Source organism: Mustela lutreola, chromosome 3, assembly GCF_030435805.1.
Source record: "Mustela lutreola isolate mMusLut2 chromosome 3, mMusLut2.pri, whole genome shotgun sequence".
Classification (NCBI taxonomy): Eukaryota; Metazoa; Chordata; class Mammalia; order Carnivora; family Mustelidae; genus Mustela; species Mustela lutreola.
In genome coordinates, this window is record NC_081292.1 from 39,872,036 (window position 1) to 39,888,487 (window position 16,452).

Here is a 16,452-nt window from a genome sequence, read left to right on the forward strand (position 1 = left end):
AAATAGCCATATGCCAACAAACTATACAACTTGGGCAAAATAAATAAATTCTTCGACAAAAACTACTAAAACTGACTTGAGAATAGATAATATGAATGGATTTATAACAAGGAAAGATATTAAATTAATAATTAACAATCTTCCCACAAAGAAAATCCCAGGACCAGATGGCTTTTGAATTCTACCAAAAACTTAAAGAATTAATACCAATCCCTCACAAATTCTTCCAAAGAATAGAAGACTAGGTAGTACTTTCCAACCAATTATTTGAGTACAGAATTAACCCTGATACCAAACCAGATGAAGATATCACACACACACAAAATAAAACTACAGACCATTATCCCTTACGAGTATAGATGTAAAACTACTCAACATAATATTGGCAAAATGAATTCAGTAATATATAAAAAAGATTATACGTTCTAACCAAGTGGAATTTAACCCAGGAATGCAAAGTTGGTTTAACGTCTGAAAGTCAATTAATGTAATACATCCAATTCAATGAAGAAAGGATTGCCTTTTCAATAGATGACACTGAGACAACTGAATGACCACCTGCAAAGGGATGAAGATTGGACTATTACCTGACCACATATAAAAATTAATTCACAGATATAACTGTAAGAGCTAAAATTATAAAACTCGTGGAAGAAAATATAGGAATAAATCTTTGTGACCTTGGTTTAGGCAAAGGTTTCTTAGCTATAACATAAAAAGCACCAGCAACATCAAAAAAATTTAGGTAAGTTGTGCTAAATCAAAAATAAAAACTTTTCTTTTAAAAGATTTTATTAATTTACTTGACAGACAGAGAAGGAAGCAGGCTCTCTGCTGAGCAGAAAGCCCGATGCGGGGCTCAATTCCAGGATCCTGAGATCATGACCTGAGCCAAAGGCAGAGGCTTTAACCCACTGAGCCACCCAGATGCCCCTCAAAAGTAAAAACTTTTCTGCAGCAATATGACCATCAATTACCATTACATTAATAAATCACACATCTAATAAGTGACCTGTACCCAGAATACACAATGACTTTTTACAACTCAATAATAACAGCATAATTAAGAATTGGGCAAAGGACTTAAATATTTCTCCTAAGGAGATACACAACTGGCCAATAAGAACATGGGAAGATGATCAACATCATTAATCATTAAGGAAATGGAAATCATAACCACAGTGAGATAACCTTTCACACCCAGTAGGGTAGCCATAACCAAAAGGACAGACAATAACAAGCACTGAGAAGTATGTGTAAAAACTGGAATACATTCATGGAAACATAAATTGGTAGAGTCACTTTGGAAAAGAGTATGACAGTTCCTCAAAAATTTAATTGTAGAGTTACTATATGACCCAGCAACTCCGCTCATAGGTATATATCCAAGAGAAATAAAAATGTATATCCTACAAAAACTTATGCATGAAAGTTTTTAGCAGCATTATTCATAATGTCCAAAAGATAAGAAAAAACAAGTGTCTATCAACTGACGAATGGATAAAATGTGGTATATTCATAAAATGGAATATCACTCAACAATAAAGAAGAATTAAGTACTAATTGACGCTACAACATGGATAAACCTAGAAAACACTGCACTACATGAAAAAAGCCAGTCACAAAAGAACATGATATATTATTCTGTTCATGTGAAATATTTATAATAGGCAATTCATAAAGATAGAAAGAAAATTAGTGGTTGCCTTCAGCTTAGGAGGGAGGTAAGGGAGGGATGCAAAATAACTGCTAACGAGTATGAAGTTTCTTTTTAGGGTGATGAAAATGTTCTACTTAGACAGTAGCTGTAGTAGCACAATTCTATGAATATACTAAAAAACACTGAATTGTAGATTTTAAATGAGTGAATATTATGTGAATTATACCTCAAAAAAGATGTTTTTTTTTTTTTTTTTAAAAACTGACCATCTATTTCTATATTGGGTCTTTCTTTTGGCATTAGAGAAGGTCAAAACTTTTTATAAACTTTTTAGAGAATGTCAACTAGCTTCTATAAAATAGTTCCTCTGCCATAGGAAAATAGTCCATGAATACATGAAAAGCCTGTAGGAAAACAGTCCATGAATAGTTCAAGACTGATTGGCAGCTCACTAGTGACTAGTTTTATATCCCTGATCTAATCATTTATGTTGTCTGATGAAGCTGAACTAGGGTGCTGATAAGTTAAAGTAGAAATTCACCCTGGATAATTCCTTGAATTTGAGGCCTCTGCTTCTGTAACAATTAACTCAAATCAATTCCATGTGTAACGATCTGTTCCCCCATTTCATTAATTCTAAAAACTTCTGTACACTGAGGCTGCTTGGAAGAAATTATAGTTTTTCTATCCTATACACAGTTATCTCGATGCTCTATAGAATGAAACTAGCGTCATACTAGCTACAAGTTACTAAGTGATAGGGCTGGTAAATATCATGGATCAATAGTTACAGATCGTCATTTAAAAAGTGACCCTACACAATAAACTTCCTTTCAAAAAAAAAAAAAAAATAGAAGAAAGAAAAAAAAGAAAAGAAAGGGAGGAAAGGAAGTAGGAAGAAAAAGGAATATAAGAGAACTCATTTAGCCAACAGAATGAGAAATGATTCTGTTGTCCTTCTTATCACCCAAATTATAATATGAATCATGCAAACTGTAATCAGCTATGTCCCATGACACTAGTTTTATAATGTACACAGCAAATTGACTTGAAAAGACAAAGGATACCTTCTGGGGGAGTCCCAATGCTGCTGCCAAGACCCAAAATAGCCATCTTGTGAACCCTTGGCTCCAGCATCACAGCAGATTCTTCTCCTCTTTCCCAGTGGGGTATTTTGACCGGCTCCAAATGGACATTCTCCAGCCCATCTTCCTGCAGGTTCCGGTACATGATTTGGATGGCTTTTTCCAAGCTCTTGGAGCCGCTTGGTCGGGGTCCAACAGTATCAACCAGAAGTGCCAGTCGCTCGTAGGATCTGTTCTGGGCTTTACCATAAACAGCAAGGTTGATGATTGCTTTAGCAACATCTTTATAGCGGGCTATTTCTTCTTTTATTTCTTGAAAAGTCCTCCGAGAGAAGTCATTCTTATAGATCGCTTTCCCAGAGTTCAAGGAGAAAAGGTGAACAACACCAACAAATGTGAAAAGAAGGAACTTCATTGATTCTTCCAGGCGGTTTTCTTCCTAAAATAATCTGTATAAGAAAGAAACATGGTTTAGGGGGAAAGAATCTCACAGCCATACCCCAGGCACTGCTTTTCAAACAGGAGTCCCTTCCCTTCTCCGCCACTGCCCAAATTCCACTATCAAATTCAGGCACCATAATTCCCAGGAATGAAGAAGCATAAGAAGGCAGTGATTGGCTGAATAGGCAGTCTTTATTAAAACCACAGAACCACATATTACCTAGTGATCCAGTTTAAAGTATGCTAAAAGGTTAAAATAAGACAACTAGGAAAGAGAAAGAAAGAATGTTAGCAGTGTGGTGGCAGTGACAGGGTTAAATGCATACTGTCTGCTGTCCCTCCCTCTTAACAGAATATGATCCAAATGGATTTTAGAGTTCCCTGTACCTGATAGGCTCTTTCTTCTCTGCCTACTGAAATCCAGTATGGCCCCAGCAAGTGTCATCTTTTCTTGGTGCCTTCCCTAATTCCACCTGCTACACATTTAATCCTCACAACAACTCTATGAGATAGTTTCTTCTTCTTTTTTTTTAATACTTTTTTTCAGTGTTCCAAGAGTCATTGTTTATGCACCACACCCAATGCTCCATGCAATACATGCCCTCCTTGATATCCACTACCAGGCTCATCCAAACCCTCATCATCCTCCCCTCCAAAACCCTCAGTTTGTTTCTCAGTGTTCACAGTCTCTCATGGCTTATCTCCCCCTCTGATTTCCCCCAACTCACTTCTCCTCTCCTTAATACGAACTTTTGTTTTATAAATGAGGATCGTGGAGTAGCAAGCGATTAAGTGACTTGCCACAGACACACAAAGGATTTCTCACTCTGGAGTCCATGCTCTAAACAATGCTACTACTTAAAGTATGGTCTGAGGGACCAAGGCCAGTCCACAGCTGGATTTCGCTACTCTGTAATAGATACAGAAGTTAAGAGTAAACACATCCAGTGCTGTGCAACAAAGCAGCCAATAGCCTCATGTAGTTACTTCAATTTAAATTGAATTAAACCAAATAAAATGGTTATTTTAGCTATCCCCATTTCAAATGCTTAATAGCCACATGTGGCTAGTGGCTACCATATTGGGAAACACAGACATAACATTTCCATCACCACAAAAAGTTCTATTGGATAGCATTAATTTAGACATCTTTATAAACAACTGACTAAACAATTGTACATTTGTCAAATCTAATGATTAAAAAATGGTGCTTCTCCTTGTATGTCTCTTTTACTTCATTTTTCTAATTCACTGCTTTTCTATTTTGCAAAAGTATCAGTCTGCAACAAATCTGAAATTTTAGAAACTGGCCTTTTACCAAGATAATTTGAGACTCACAGTCATAAGCTACTATATTATGGGATAAATTCCAAATTCAGCCAGTATACAGGGACTTTCAAAATACGGCTTTAACAACTACAACCTCATCTTTCCATTTCCCCCTCTAGAGCAAACAAATGTTTTCATTCTCTTTTTTAAGTTTTGTTTTGCTTTATTTTGTTTTGTTTTGTTTTGTTTTGTTTTGAGAGGGAGAAGGGAGAGAAAGCACACAGGCCAGGAGAAGGAGAGAGACAATCTTAAGCAGGCTCCACACTCAGCACAGAGCCCAGCACAAGGACTGACTTCAGGACCCTGAGATCATGACCTGATCTGAAATCAAGAGCCAGATCTTAACCAACTGAGCCACCCAGGCCCCCTACAAATGTTTCCATTATTTTTCTCATTCTCTCTTTCTCCCGTCTCCTGTTCCTCATTTTCTCTTTAACATTACACATATCATATCTTATGGAAACTTCTAGATACTGTGGTTAGCCCAAATTGAGATGTTTTCTAAGTGTAAAGTACAGACCTGATTTACTCTTTATAACTGAATACTTCATACTTATGTATGAAAAAAACAAATATTTTAGCTGTATTAGGCTAAATATATTATTATTCACCTGTTTTATATTTTAATATGAAATTTGACATTTTAAACTTACTTATTTATCTTTATATCAGACAGTAATACTCTAGCTACATTGAACTGGACACTGTCCTTCCAATACCCAGGCTCTATCGTAACTGAATTTCTACATATTTTCCTTCCCTCTTCCTACAAGACCCTTCTCCTCACCCTACTCCTCTTCTTCTGGCAAATCTCCACTCACTCTTTAATGAAAATCCTTTAAAAATCACCTTTTCTATGGAGTCTCACCAAATAACTCTCCAGAGTTATGTGCACCATTTTCCATGCTTCTACCATAATTAACAATATTATCAACTAATATATTTGTTGATGAATTTGACTCTCCTATTTTGAAGTCAAGCAGTCATCACTATATCTTCAATCGTTCTACCCATGTGTAAACTCTCAGTACATTTTCATTTAAGGAATGAATTTCAGTACATTTTCATTTAAGGAATGAGTGCTTGTCTTGCCTCCTTTACAAAGAAACTAAAGGAATAAGAACTTGCTATCATATTTAAAATATTCTGAAAAATTATGAAAACTATATACTGATGTTGTTCTTATTATAACTATTTATATGCAAGGTTCTTGGTTTCTATAGTCACCATTACTGATGCTTGTTTTTAAAAGCTAAATTTTATTAAACCATGAAAATATTTCACCAGACTGCAATTTATTCTTTAAAGTACATTCTTTCAATGTGGTGTTGGTGCAAAAAAAGAAAAAGTTAATAACACATCAAGTAGTTAACACTAACCACAAGTATCTACTTCTCATTAAAAATCCTTTTAAGCATCCCTTAAATGTCAACTACTTCACAATACATTTCTAGTGATGGATTAGAATCATATAATGGCAATATTGTGGTACAGGAGAGCTTAGGCATTCCCAGTCCATACCCTTGTTTTGCAGAAACAGGACCTGTGCTGTGATTTCTAGTTAGCAGATAAACCAGCAAGTACAATCAAACAGGTAACTGGACCAACTAGAGCAGACTTCCCGGAGGATCACAAATTGTTCTCTTATAGGAAACTGCATGCATTTACAAATAACAGAAATTCAATGAGGGACACCCAAATGCAGTCTGAGAAGCAAATAACTATAGCAAAAAATATGTACTCAAACAGTCTCATATATAGAGTAGCACCAGAACACAGAAAAGAACAAAAGAAATCATGAAAAGCTACATAGAAAAGACATGACATCTCAAGACAGACTCAAGTAATGGCCCCCTAGGCAGAAAAGAAAGGACCGCTTTCAGAGGGACCAATGGGACATCATCCCTAGGCTACAATCTGGTTAGAAGATATGTTTAAGGGCCTGCATCTAACACTTTTAGATCTTTTTGCAGATATGTCAAGTTGAATCAATAGAAAACATGCCATTTTCATAATAATTCTTAATGCCTGTTAGCATGGTCAGTTAATTTAATTTTGACACTAAAAAATGATGTAATTACTTTAAAACATAAGCCAGTATCTGTGAGTGTTGTTCTTAATAACTTAACTACAGTTTATCTTCAATCCCACAAATGCAATAAATACTTATTTTTAAAAGTAGTTTAACTTAAAAGATGATAGATTTTTTTTTATTTTTCAATAGATCAATTTCTCTCTGAATGTAATATTAGTACTTTAGAAAGTTTACTAAGATCAAAGGTAGAGAACTATGTGAGAAATTACCTGAAACACTTGACATGAGTAAACACTAAACAAATATTCGTTTATTCTAAACCTGGTTTTCCCTAGAACATAATCTGAAATTACTGATGCAATTCTTGGCTAAAATGCATAATTACATATCTCTCTGATGACACACTGCAAGAATCTTTTATTATTATTGTTTTTAAGGAGGCACATTAGCCCAACTAAGATATGTTTTCATTAATAAATAGTAGAAAATAATAATTATTACTAACAGTGGTAAACAGTTGGAGATGTAACAAAAATGGAAGAAAATATTCCACTTATGAAAAACACTGTAAATAATAGGCAATTTATAATATGTAATTTAAAAAATAATGCAACCCAATATATAATTATATACTCCTAGCAAGAAATAGAGATCTATAATAAAAATTAAAATAGTAAAATATAGAGATAGAATAAAGCCAAATAAAGGCCAATATAACCAAGGACAGTTTGAGGAAATATTCTCCTAATTCACACATTTAGGGTCACCATACACCAAAAAATTCATTCTGGACTTGGAGTCAATTCAAATGAGAATGACCAAAGGCACCAGTTTATCTGCATGAAAGAATCAAAAAACACCAGCCCTCCTCAGTGTGAAAAGACATAGGCCAAAAGTAGAAATAGTTTGGTGTATGAAATCAAGGAGGGTTTTGATGACATAAACACAGATTTACGTACCATATCTTTCCATATTAGTACTAGGGAATAGTCCTAGTAGCTCACAGCTAATTCTAGGAAAATCAAAATGTACCATTTTTCACACTGAGTGATAAACAACAAAAGAAAGAATTTTCCCCAACAAAAGAAAGAATTTGATAAAATCGTGAATGATGCAATCACTGGAAGTCACTTTAATCTACCACAAAGCACTGGCTCCACACCGACTCAAGAAAAGTCCCCTAGGGGATCACTAGGAGGATCTGCTGGTCTGGAAAACTTTAGTCTGCCCTGGCTCAGAAATACAAATATATCCCTATACCATCATTTCAGTGAAATAAAACTAAACAAGCTTTAGTAGTACTTTTTTTTAGTAGTCTGCAAATGGAGAAAAGAATTCTATGGTGATCAACAACGACAAGTAGTACTACTCATTTCAAAGATTTCCTCTTTATTAACCATAAACAGTGTTCTGTTTTGGTCGTAAATTCATCTCGCCATTCATTTAACAAAAATTTATTGATCCCCTACTAAGCACTGAAGACACAGTTTTGTGAGAGAATACCCACACCCTCCTGGAGCTACCAAGTATAAATAGGAAGACAGAATGTAAAAATCCCTGTAACTAGGGCAGTTACAAGGTTCTGGGAGAACAGAGGGGAGGAGGGGGTGAAGAAGCCAATGCTTGAGCTGAGGTTTAAAGGGTACTGAAGGGCACGTGAAGAAGGTTGGGTAACCCAACACAGGAACAACCTAAGCAAAGACACAGAGGCTTTACAAAACATGGGCTCTGGAGAAAAGGGCAAGTAGCTGGTAGGGGGTGGGGGTGGGCAGTGGAAGATACAGTAGGAATAGGGTCTGACTGAGAAGATCTATTGATAAAGCTCCAACATATATGGAGCAAAATGCCCTACGGTACTGCAATGGGGACACAAAGAATGTTTCCCACCCCTCAAGCAACCAGGAAAGGGAAGGAAGCAAGGAAGGGAGGAAGGGAGGGCATGAAGGGAGGAGAAAAAAGGAAGGCAAGCTTCTTTTTTTTTTCTTCTAATTTAAATTCAATTAGTTAACTTATAGGATATCACTAGCTTCAGATGTAGCATTCAACAATTCATCAGCTGAGTACAACACCCAGTCTTCATCACACCACATGGCCTCCTTAATGTCCACCACCCAATTACCCCATGCCCCATACACGTACCCTCCAGCAACCCTCAATTTGTTTCCTATAGTTAAGAGTCTCCCATGATTTTTCTCCCTCTCTGATAACTTCCCAATCTGTTTTCCCTCCCTTCCTCTATGGTCCTCTGCCCTGTTTGTTCCACATATGAGTGAAACCATATGAAAATTGTCTTTCTATGTTGACTTATTTCACTCAGCATACACCCTCCAGTTCCATCCACATCGACGTAAATGGTAAGTATTCATCCTTTCTGATGGCTGAGTAATATTCGTGTGTGTGTGTGTGTGTGTGTGTGTGTGTGTATACCACATCTTTATCCATTCATCTGTCAATAGACATCTTGGCTCTTTTCTTTGTCATTATCACTTCCTCCTGTCTCCTCAGCACAGAGAATTCATCCAGATTCTACATCAGGGCAAGGTTCCTTAAAATCCTCAAACAAGCCACTACTTGTTACTATCTGGTTAGTCCTTGGAATTTTCACATAGGGAAAAGTAACTCTTGCTTACAAAATGTGTATTAGTCAAGCAATTCACTTATAAAAATGCTCAAGATTTTTTTCCATTTATAATTCTTAAATACTCGTAACCTAACTGATAAAAAAAAAAAAATCCTGTGCACTCTTGAACAATTACAGGACATCTGAAATGTCTAAACTTAAACTGCACATTTTCTAAACATATTCTTTATTTTTTATACAAAGGTTGAAGCCATTGTTCCTTTACTTGAATTCAAACTATAAAAATATTAAATATTATGCCCTTCAAAATCTTAAACAACTATTTTAAACCCATGCTGTATCATGCCTTTGAATTCAGCAGAAGTTATATATTCAAAGGAAATTGGAAGTACTATTTGAGAAAGGCTTGCTTTTCATATATTGTCTCCATGATCCATAGTTACAGATTATCTTTTTCATAAAAAGAGATAAAATTCTTTATAATGTCATTTTCATTCTTTTCTACTTAAATCTGGAAGCAAACTGAAGCAAAACCAACTTTTCTCCTACTGTGAATTATTTTCTCTCTAATAATAGGTTTATATTTTGAGGAAACAAAACAAAATCCTTTGCTTCTATTTCTAAATATTTTTCCTAGAATATTATTGTTTAAAAATGTCTCAGGCTATGATAGAAATGCCAGGATGAATAGATTAAGTGAAGTGGAAAGGGACACAATGAAAAGAGAACACACTGAAAAGACAGAAGGAGTAGGATTTAGGGACTGAGGCTTTCACTGATTTTTAATTGTGTCACTTTTTTCTTCTAAAGACTGAATATACTACCTACATGAAAACTTAAATATTTCCCCTAAACCATCTATTGCTGAACAGGGCTCACTGATATAAATTTAACTCTTAGTCTTCATTCCAGAGCGTGTTGCAAGCAGAAAGACCAAAAATTCTAAATCCTGGCACAGACAGTGGCACATCAAAGCTCACTTTCTGACTCCTGCTAACATGCCTAGATTTATAATGATTAGCCCTTTAACCATCTTAAGGAAGATCATCCTTTCCTTTATGAAATTCAAAATTCACGCAGTGCTGGGCTTCCGTTTTCCATAGCTTATATTCCAATTCTTTCAATCATTCAAGAAAGCTCACTGAGAACCTATGACACGCCAGGAACTGTGCAAGAATTTAGAGAAGACTGAAAAAACAAGCAAGACGAAGTTCCTACTATTGGCAGGCACTATTAATTACCTATTCTACAGCCATTCCCCTTTTTTTCTTGCTAACCAAACTTCAATTTTGTTTGAAATGCAAAGTGTCCGGCCTCATTCGTCTGAGACAGTTGTTCTTAATATGGATGGCGCTACACCTAGGAGTTCTTTTTGAATATGTGGTGGGGGAGGGAAGATTTCTGATTGTCATGAGAGTGTGTAGGTCCTATTAGTAATTACTTGGCAGGGGCCAGGGACGGTAGACATACTGTGATGTGGGATACAATCCTGTATACTAAGAACTCTCTAACATTTCACACAGATTTTATAAACATGAAAAACCCATTACATGAGCCTTAAACCTAACTGCATCGTACCTACAAAATAGTTTGTGTATAGTTTTTTTTTTTTTTTAGATTTTTATTTATTTATCATAGAGAGGTGGGGGGAGAGAGCAAGCACAGGCAGACAGAATGGCAGGCAGAGGCAGAGGGAGAAGCAGGCTCCCTGCCGAGCAAGGAGCCCGATGTGGGACTCGATCCCAGGACGCTGGGATCATGACCTGAGCCGAAAGCAGCTGCTTAACCAACTGAGCCACCCAGGCGTCCCAGTTTGTGTATAGTTTTGATGCAAGTTGACTTTTTCAAGAAGTTCGGGAAGCTTCCTATGCTGTATTTTGTTTAGAACCTTACTGTGAGCTGTTCATCATATCAGCTAAACACCCGTGACTACACTGCTTCTGGTCTAGGAAACACCACCACCACACCCCTGGGCCATCTACATTTGTTGCTGTCACGTTCACCACACAAGCATCTGACTACTTCATTCCGTTTAGTGGAGTCATGCCTGCAAATGTACATTGTGAAGGACTTTATCGTAAATTACATTCCTTTAATCCCTCCTCTATATTATAGCTAGGGTAGCATACTGATTTAATCAAAAATATACATAAGCAGGTTATCTGTGATGCTTCTCCAGAATAATAAAGCACGTACCATAAATTAGTATTTTTTTAAAAGGGAGGGATTGCATCTAATAGGACAGTGAACTAGTGGTTTAAGTGAACTGGGCAACTCTCTTCCTCACTCTTGCAGCCAACCTTCCAGCCAGAGAGACCCTGGGACCCAGTTCTACTCAAAGGGATCCAAACAGAAGCCACTGACAAGAAAGTGGCCACAATTCTAGAGCTGTGCCTGCTACTTTGTAACCCTGAGGGCAAGTCCAAGAGAGCCGGTCCTGGCATCACTGAGCAGCCGAACCAATACCAGCATCCCCAACTCATCCGTGAGGGGAGGAAAATACATTCCATTGGTTTTAGCCACTGTTGGCTGGATTTTCTGTTCATTGTGCCTGTAAATACATTTCCAACTGCTATACAATTTCAGGGACTTCTTGGGGGTCCATAATTAAATACAATTTTAATACTGACAACATAAGGAAGGTCCAGGATCCGGCCTACAGTCTACATAGATTTCCCAAATGCACCTACATTCCCAATATCCAATGTCAAACTCAGAATCTTCCCTTCCAAGTCTTCTCTTCCTTTGATGCCTGCCCTACTCAGTAAGTTAGAAACTGCAGTGTGTTATTGGACTCGTGCCTCTGTCTCTCAGGGAGAACAGGTGAACAGTTGGCAAGTTTTGCCTGTAATTCCACCTTCAAGTTCTTTCTTGACTAATTTCCCTCTTCTCCACCTTATCATCACTCCCCTAGCACTGAACCTCATTATCCTTCATTTGAAACACTTCCTCACACATATCCCTGCCTTAGAGGCAGGTCCCTTTCCAACCCATCTTCCTTATTGCCACCAGAATTATCTTAAACCCAAATCGAATGACTCCTTGGCTTGCAACATCTGTTTCCCCACTGTTCACTGTTCAGCGTTATGGATATGCCGGTCTTCAAGATCACTCCCTGCTGTTCCCCCACCCTGGCATCGAAGCCCCAACAGGCTGCATACCAGTTCTTGACATCACAGAACACTCTTTATACCTCTCTGATTCTGTTCATGCTATCCTTCTGCTAAAATGCCTTTTCACTCTTTCTCCATTTGGAGAAGTTGCAATTATAATGCAAGGTCCAGCTCCTCAATCTCCAGCTCCCAGAAGGATTAATCTCTGCCTTTTCAACAACACATTGTATGCTCTGTGTTTCTGTGTCTGGCACCCTGCCGGACTATATATCACTTAATAGCGATAATATTTTACAGTTTTAAAATTCACCAGGCATGTTTTCTGCAAGGAATATGTTTTATTTATTTTGTATACTAAGCAAATAGCAAAATACCTGTCAATAAATATTTATAGGATAAATGAATAAATTTATCAAACAAGTAGTTATATTTCACAACAGAAGGATATGGCTCTGATTCATCACTTTTGTGATTATTTTTCCTGCATCAGACATGAATTTGCTCCTTTAAACTGTAGCATATTCACAAGTTGCATTCATAAAGGGAGTCAAGAAACCTAGGACTTGGTCATGGCTATCCCTCTCTAGATGTATGAATTTGAACAACTTATTGAAAGTCTCTATGTGTAAAATAAGGGATTGAATATCAGCTCTAACAGTCTATTATGGATTTTCTTAAATTTTTAATGTAAGTCACAATTTTCTTTGCATTCCATGTTAGCACTTGACTAATCACCTTATACCAAACACTTAACTGGGTCATATATAAAAGCCACTACTCAGTCTACCAGTTTGTCTCCTCTTACTAGCCAACTGAAACTGAACTCGCAAAAGTCATTATGGATGCCCTTGTCCCTAAATCCAATGAAAACATTTCATTTCCTATTGTAAGTGACATCTGAAACATTTAACTCTACAGACAGCCTCTCCTTTTCCAAACACCTTTCTTCCAGTATCTGTGCTCTCTTTCCCAACCTTTCTCTGTGGGGTCTCTTTTCTCCATCTCTTCTTTAAAGTTTATTATTTCCTAGAGCTCTCTCTTTGACCCTCTTCTCCTACTACACATTCTAAATGGGAAGGTCATTCACTTCAAAGCTTCATTTACCAAGCACGGCATGAGCTCAGCTATAAATTAATAAGCTCTCTTAGGTTGGATCCCAATAGACACCTCTAACTCAACACATCTAAACCCTCCTCATGACTTTTCCCCTAAGTCAGTTCCTCTCCCTGAGTGCCCACTCTTGATGCATGGCATTTCTACCACCCATCATCTGCACCATTTGGGTCATCTTACCCTCTTTTAAACCCTTCAGCCACTTGATCATTAAGTGCTATCAAATTTAAGTCCTAAAGAGCCCTCAAACCCACCTTTCCCCTCTAAATCTTCCTCACCAGCTTGGTTTCTGGCCATATTATCTCAACCTGAACCACCACAACAATCTCCTAACTCATCTCCCTGTTTCTAGCCTCCTCTATTTCCTACAGTGGTTATCTTTCTTCAAAATATTTATATTCAAAATGCATACCTCTCCCACTAAAATGGGGCCTTAATGTGGGCAGGAACTGTGTAGAAGCCATCTTTGAATCCCTAGGATCTGGCACTGATCTGACATTTAGTACTCAATAAACATAGGCAGGAAATGTAGGAGGAGACATCTGAATGAGTTTGGGTAAACTCTAAGAGCTAGCAGGTGTATGGGTTGGGAAGGTGGAGTGGATGTACATTCCAGGCTGAAGAGTAGCTCTTCTCTCTTTAAAATTCAAAAAGTGCTCAGTAATATGTACCCTCTTGAGCTGAACCTTTCTGTATAAGCAGATAATTTCCAGCTATAAGACCATTTCTTACAAGCATTTGTGTCCACATGGGCACCTAACTTACTACTTTTTGGAGTAAGCATTCATACTGTTTATTTGTTCACATTTGTTTTCTAGTACCTATTTTTCACATGATGGGGGACAGGAGAGCAGGACAGTAAAAAAAGGGAGAGACCAGAGAAGAACCTTTGCTCCCACTGCACCTTCAACTCTACTCACTAAGAAAAAAAAAAATCCCACAGAGTTTGAAATCTTTTGAAAGTCCCTAATAAAAACTGGTGAGATGTGAACAAAGTCTATGGATTCTCCCAAAGGCAATTTCCTGGTTTTGATATACTATAGTCACAGATGTTCCCACTATGGGAAAGCTGGTGGAAGGACACAACAGGATCTCTCTGTATTATTTTTGTGACAATATACATGTCTATAATTATTTCAAAATAAGAAGTTAAATAAAAGACCTACCTACCTGACTCCTTTTAAAAAAATCATAACACTTATTTGCATTTCTGGAAAAAACCATACAAGAGTGAACCAGAACTGGTCCAACTCCCAAAACAGGGAGAGGAGTGTCCCAGGCCCACCTCTCCTACCATCTTAGACTAGGATTCACCTGTTTCTAATAGCTTTGCCATTATTTGTCTAAGAGCCAAGATAAAGAGGCTTTATTTCCAACATCTCTGCCATTGAACATATCATCCTGAATAAGGTATGGGCGTCATAGAGAAAAGGGAGGAGGACTGAAGGAAGACAGACAAATCCTCACAGCCAGGCAAAGAAGCCAGTACATGATACTCCCTTTTTTCCCCCTGGTTCTGGAAGTTAGTACAGCGACAGCAGGTTAGTGAGGTGATGGGAGGGAGGGTAAGTGGTAAACTGACAGGCAGTGCTTCCCAGAAGGAATCCAAGGAACTGTGGGGTTGAACCACCTGCTGGGAGAGGCCCACCAAGAGACGCTGCCCCTCCCACCCACCATACTGAATCACTCATGGCCTGACTCTATAGATGTCAGGTGAACTCCCTCTAATCCCTCCTCATGCCATCAGTAACGAACCACTCTGCTGACTCATTTTGTGTCCTTGACATTTTACTGTTTACCAGTGAGTGGTTTTTGAGTTTGCCTTCTAAAAAAATTAATTGGGCTCATTTTCTGGATTTCTTTATTCCTTCCGAGTTTTTTCAGTGTATAAAACGACATAGCCTAAATTCCTACTGTTCTTCATAGGCATATTTGTTCATATAGCCAAACGTAACTGATTTTGACCTACATCATGATAGGACTGAGAGAAATACATAGGAAGCTCCCTTACAGCTGCTTAAGTGAAACAATATGATTAAAATTCCAACAAATGAAATCAACCATGAACCCTAGGACAAACTTTGTATCCTTGGCTTGCAAAATCTGCACTGAAATTCAAAGAGGCTGTGAGACTGCTCTTGGTCCCTTTTTAAGGGGAAGATGCCATGCAGACCATGAGAGTGGATGCCTTTGAGAACAGGGGTCTATGATCTGGACTCTGCCACAGGCATACACACCTGCAGTCAGCCGCCATACGAAGCACATACGATCAATAAAAACACAGATAAATCATGAAAAATGTGGTTTATACCTCTTGGAGCCGAATACAGAGTGGGTAACCCTAGCCATTAGCAATTCTGAGGTGCTACAATCCAGGAGAACTGAAAAAACGGATGAAAGGAAATGGGATTGTAGCCTCGTAAAGTTCTAGCTTTCTAGGACTTGGACCCCCAACATAAGTCTAATAGGAAGTGTTTTATTTCTGCCAATAAAACTAGCAGAGCATTTGTCTTCGATCTGGTGATATTAAAAAGCTATTAAAAGGCACAGCAGCCTCTTCCATAGGCAGGAGAGAGAATATGGTCTTCCCTGAATCAGACAGAGTGCAGAAATCTTCCAGAGAGTCAGCTGCAGAAAACTATAAAGCTAGAGATATATAGATTTAATTACCATTCACCAATATAGGGTTACAGTAAGCTGACTGTACTAATGTGTTTTTATTGCTAAACAGCATGTTTCCCCCATGCATCTTCCCCTGAACTGGTTAATAACAAGTTCCAAGGAACACTCTGGTAGAGATATTAGTAATTTCCTTTGGAACATGCCTTTCAGTTTCCCTCACTTTAGCCAGCTCCCCCATCCCATAAACACCAAAGCAGAAAGACCCTCAATGAATCTTGCTGCAAACACAGTTCTTGTTACAGCCCAAGCCAGGGAGGCCTGTTCAGCAAGTCACTTACTGCAAAATTTGCTATTAAACCTGTCAAACAGACATATATGAAAATACTGCTTTACTAAACAGCTGTTAAGTTTCATGAGCTTAAAAAGGAAATACTATCTAGCTAGACACTGTTAACTCAACAGAGATTCACCAT

General features: G+C 37.7%; 1 protein-coding gene across 3 annotated transcripts in view; it reads right to left on the minus strand.

Moving 5' to 3' along the window:
• Positions 1-16,452, minus strand: part of CPQ (carboxypeptidase Q) — a 448,436-nt gene that overhangs the window by 348,961 nt on the left and 83,023 nt on the right. For all 3 annotated transcript variants that reach the window (XM_059165969.1, XM_059165968.1, XM_059165970.1), the window contains exon 2: positions 2,728-3,194. In XM_059165969.1, coding sequence (XP_059021952.1) covers positions 2,728-3,160 — 433 coding nt within the window. In that variant the 5' untranslated portion in view covers positions 3,161-3,194. The remainder of the gene's footprint in view (positions 1-2,727; positions 3,195-16,452) is intronic.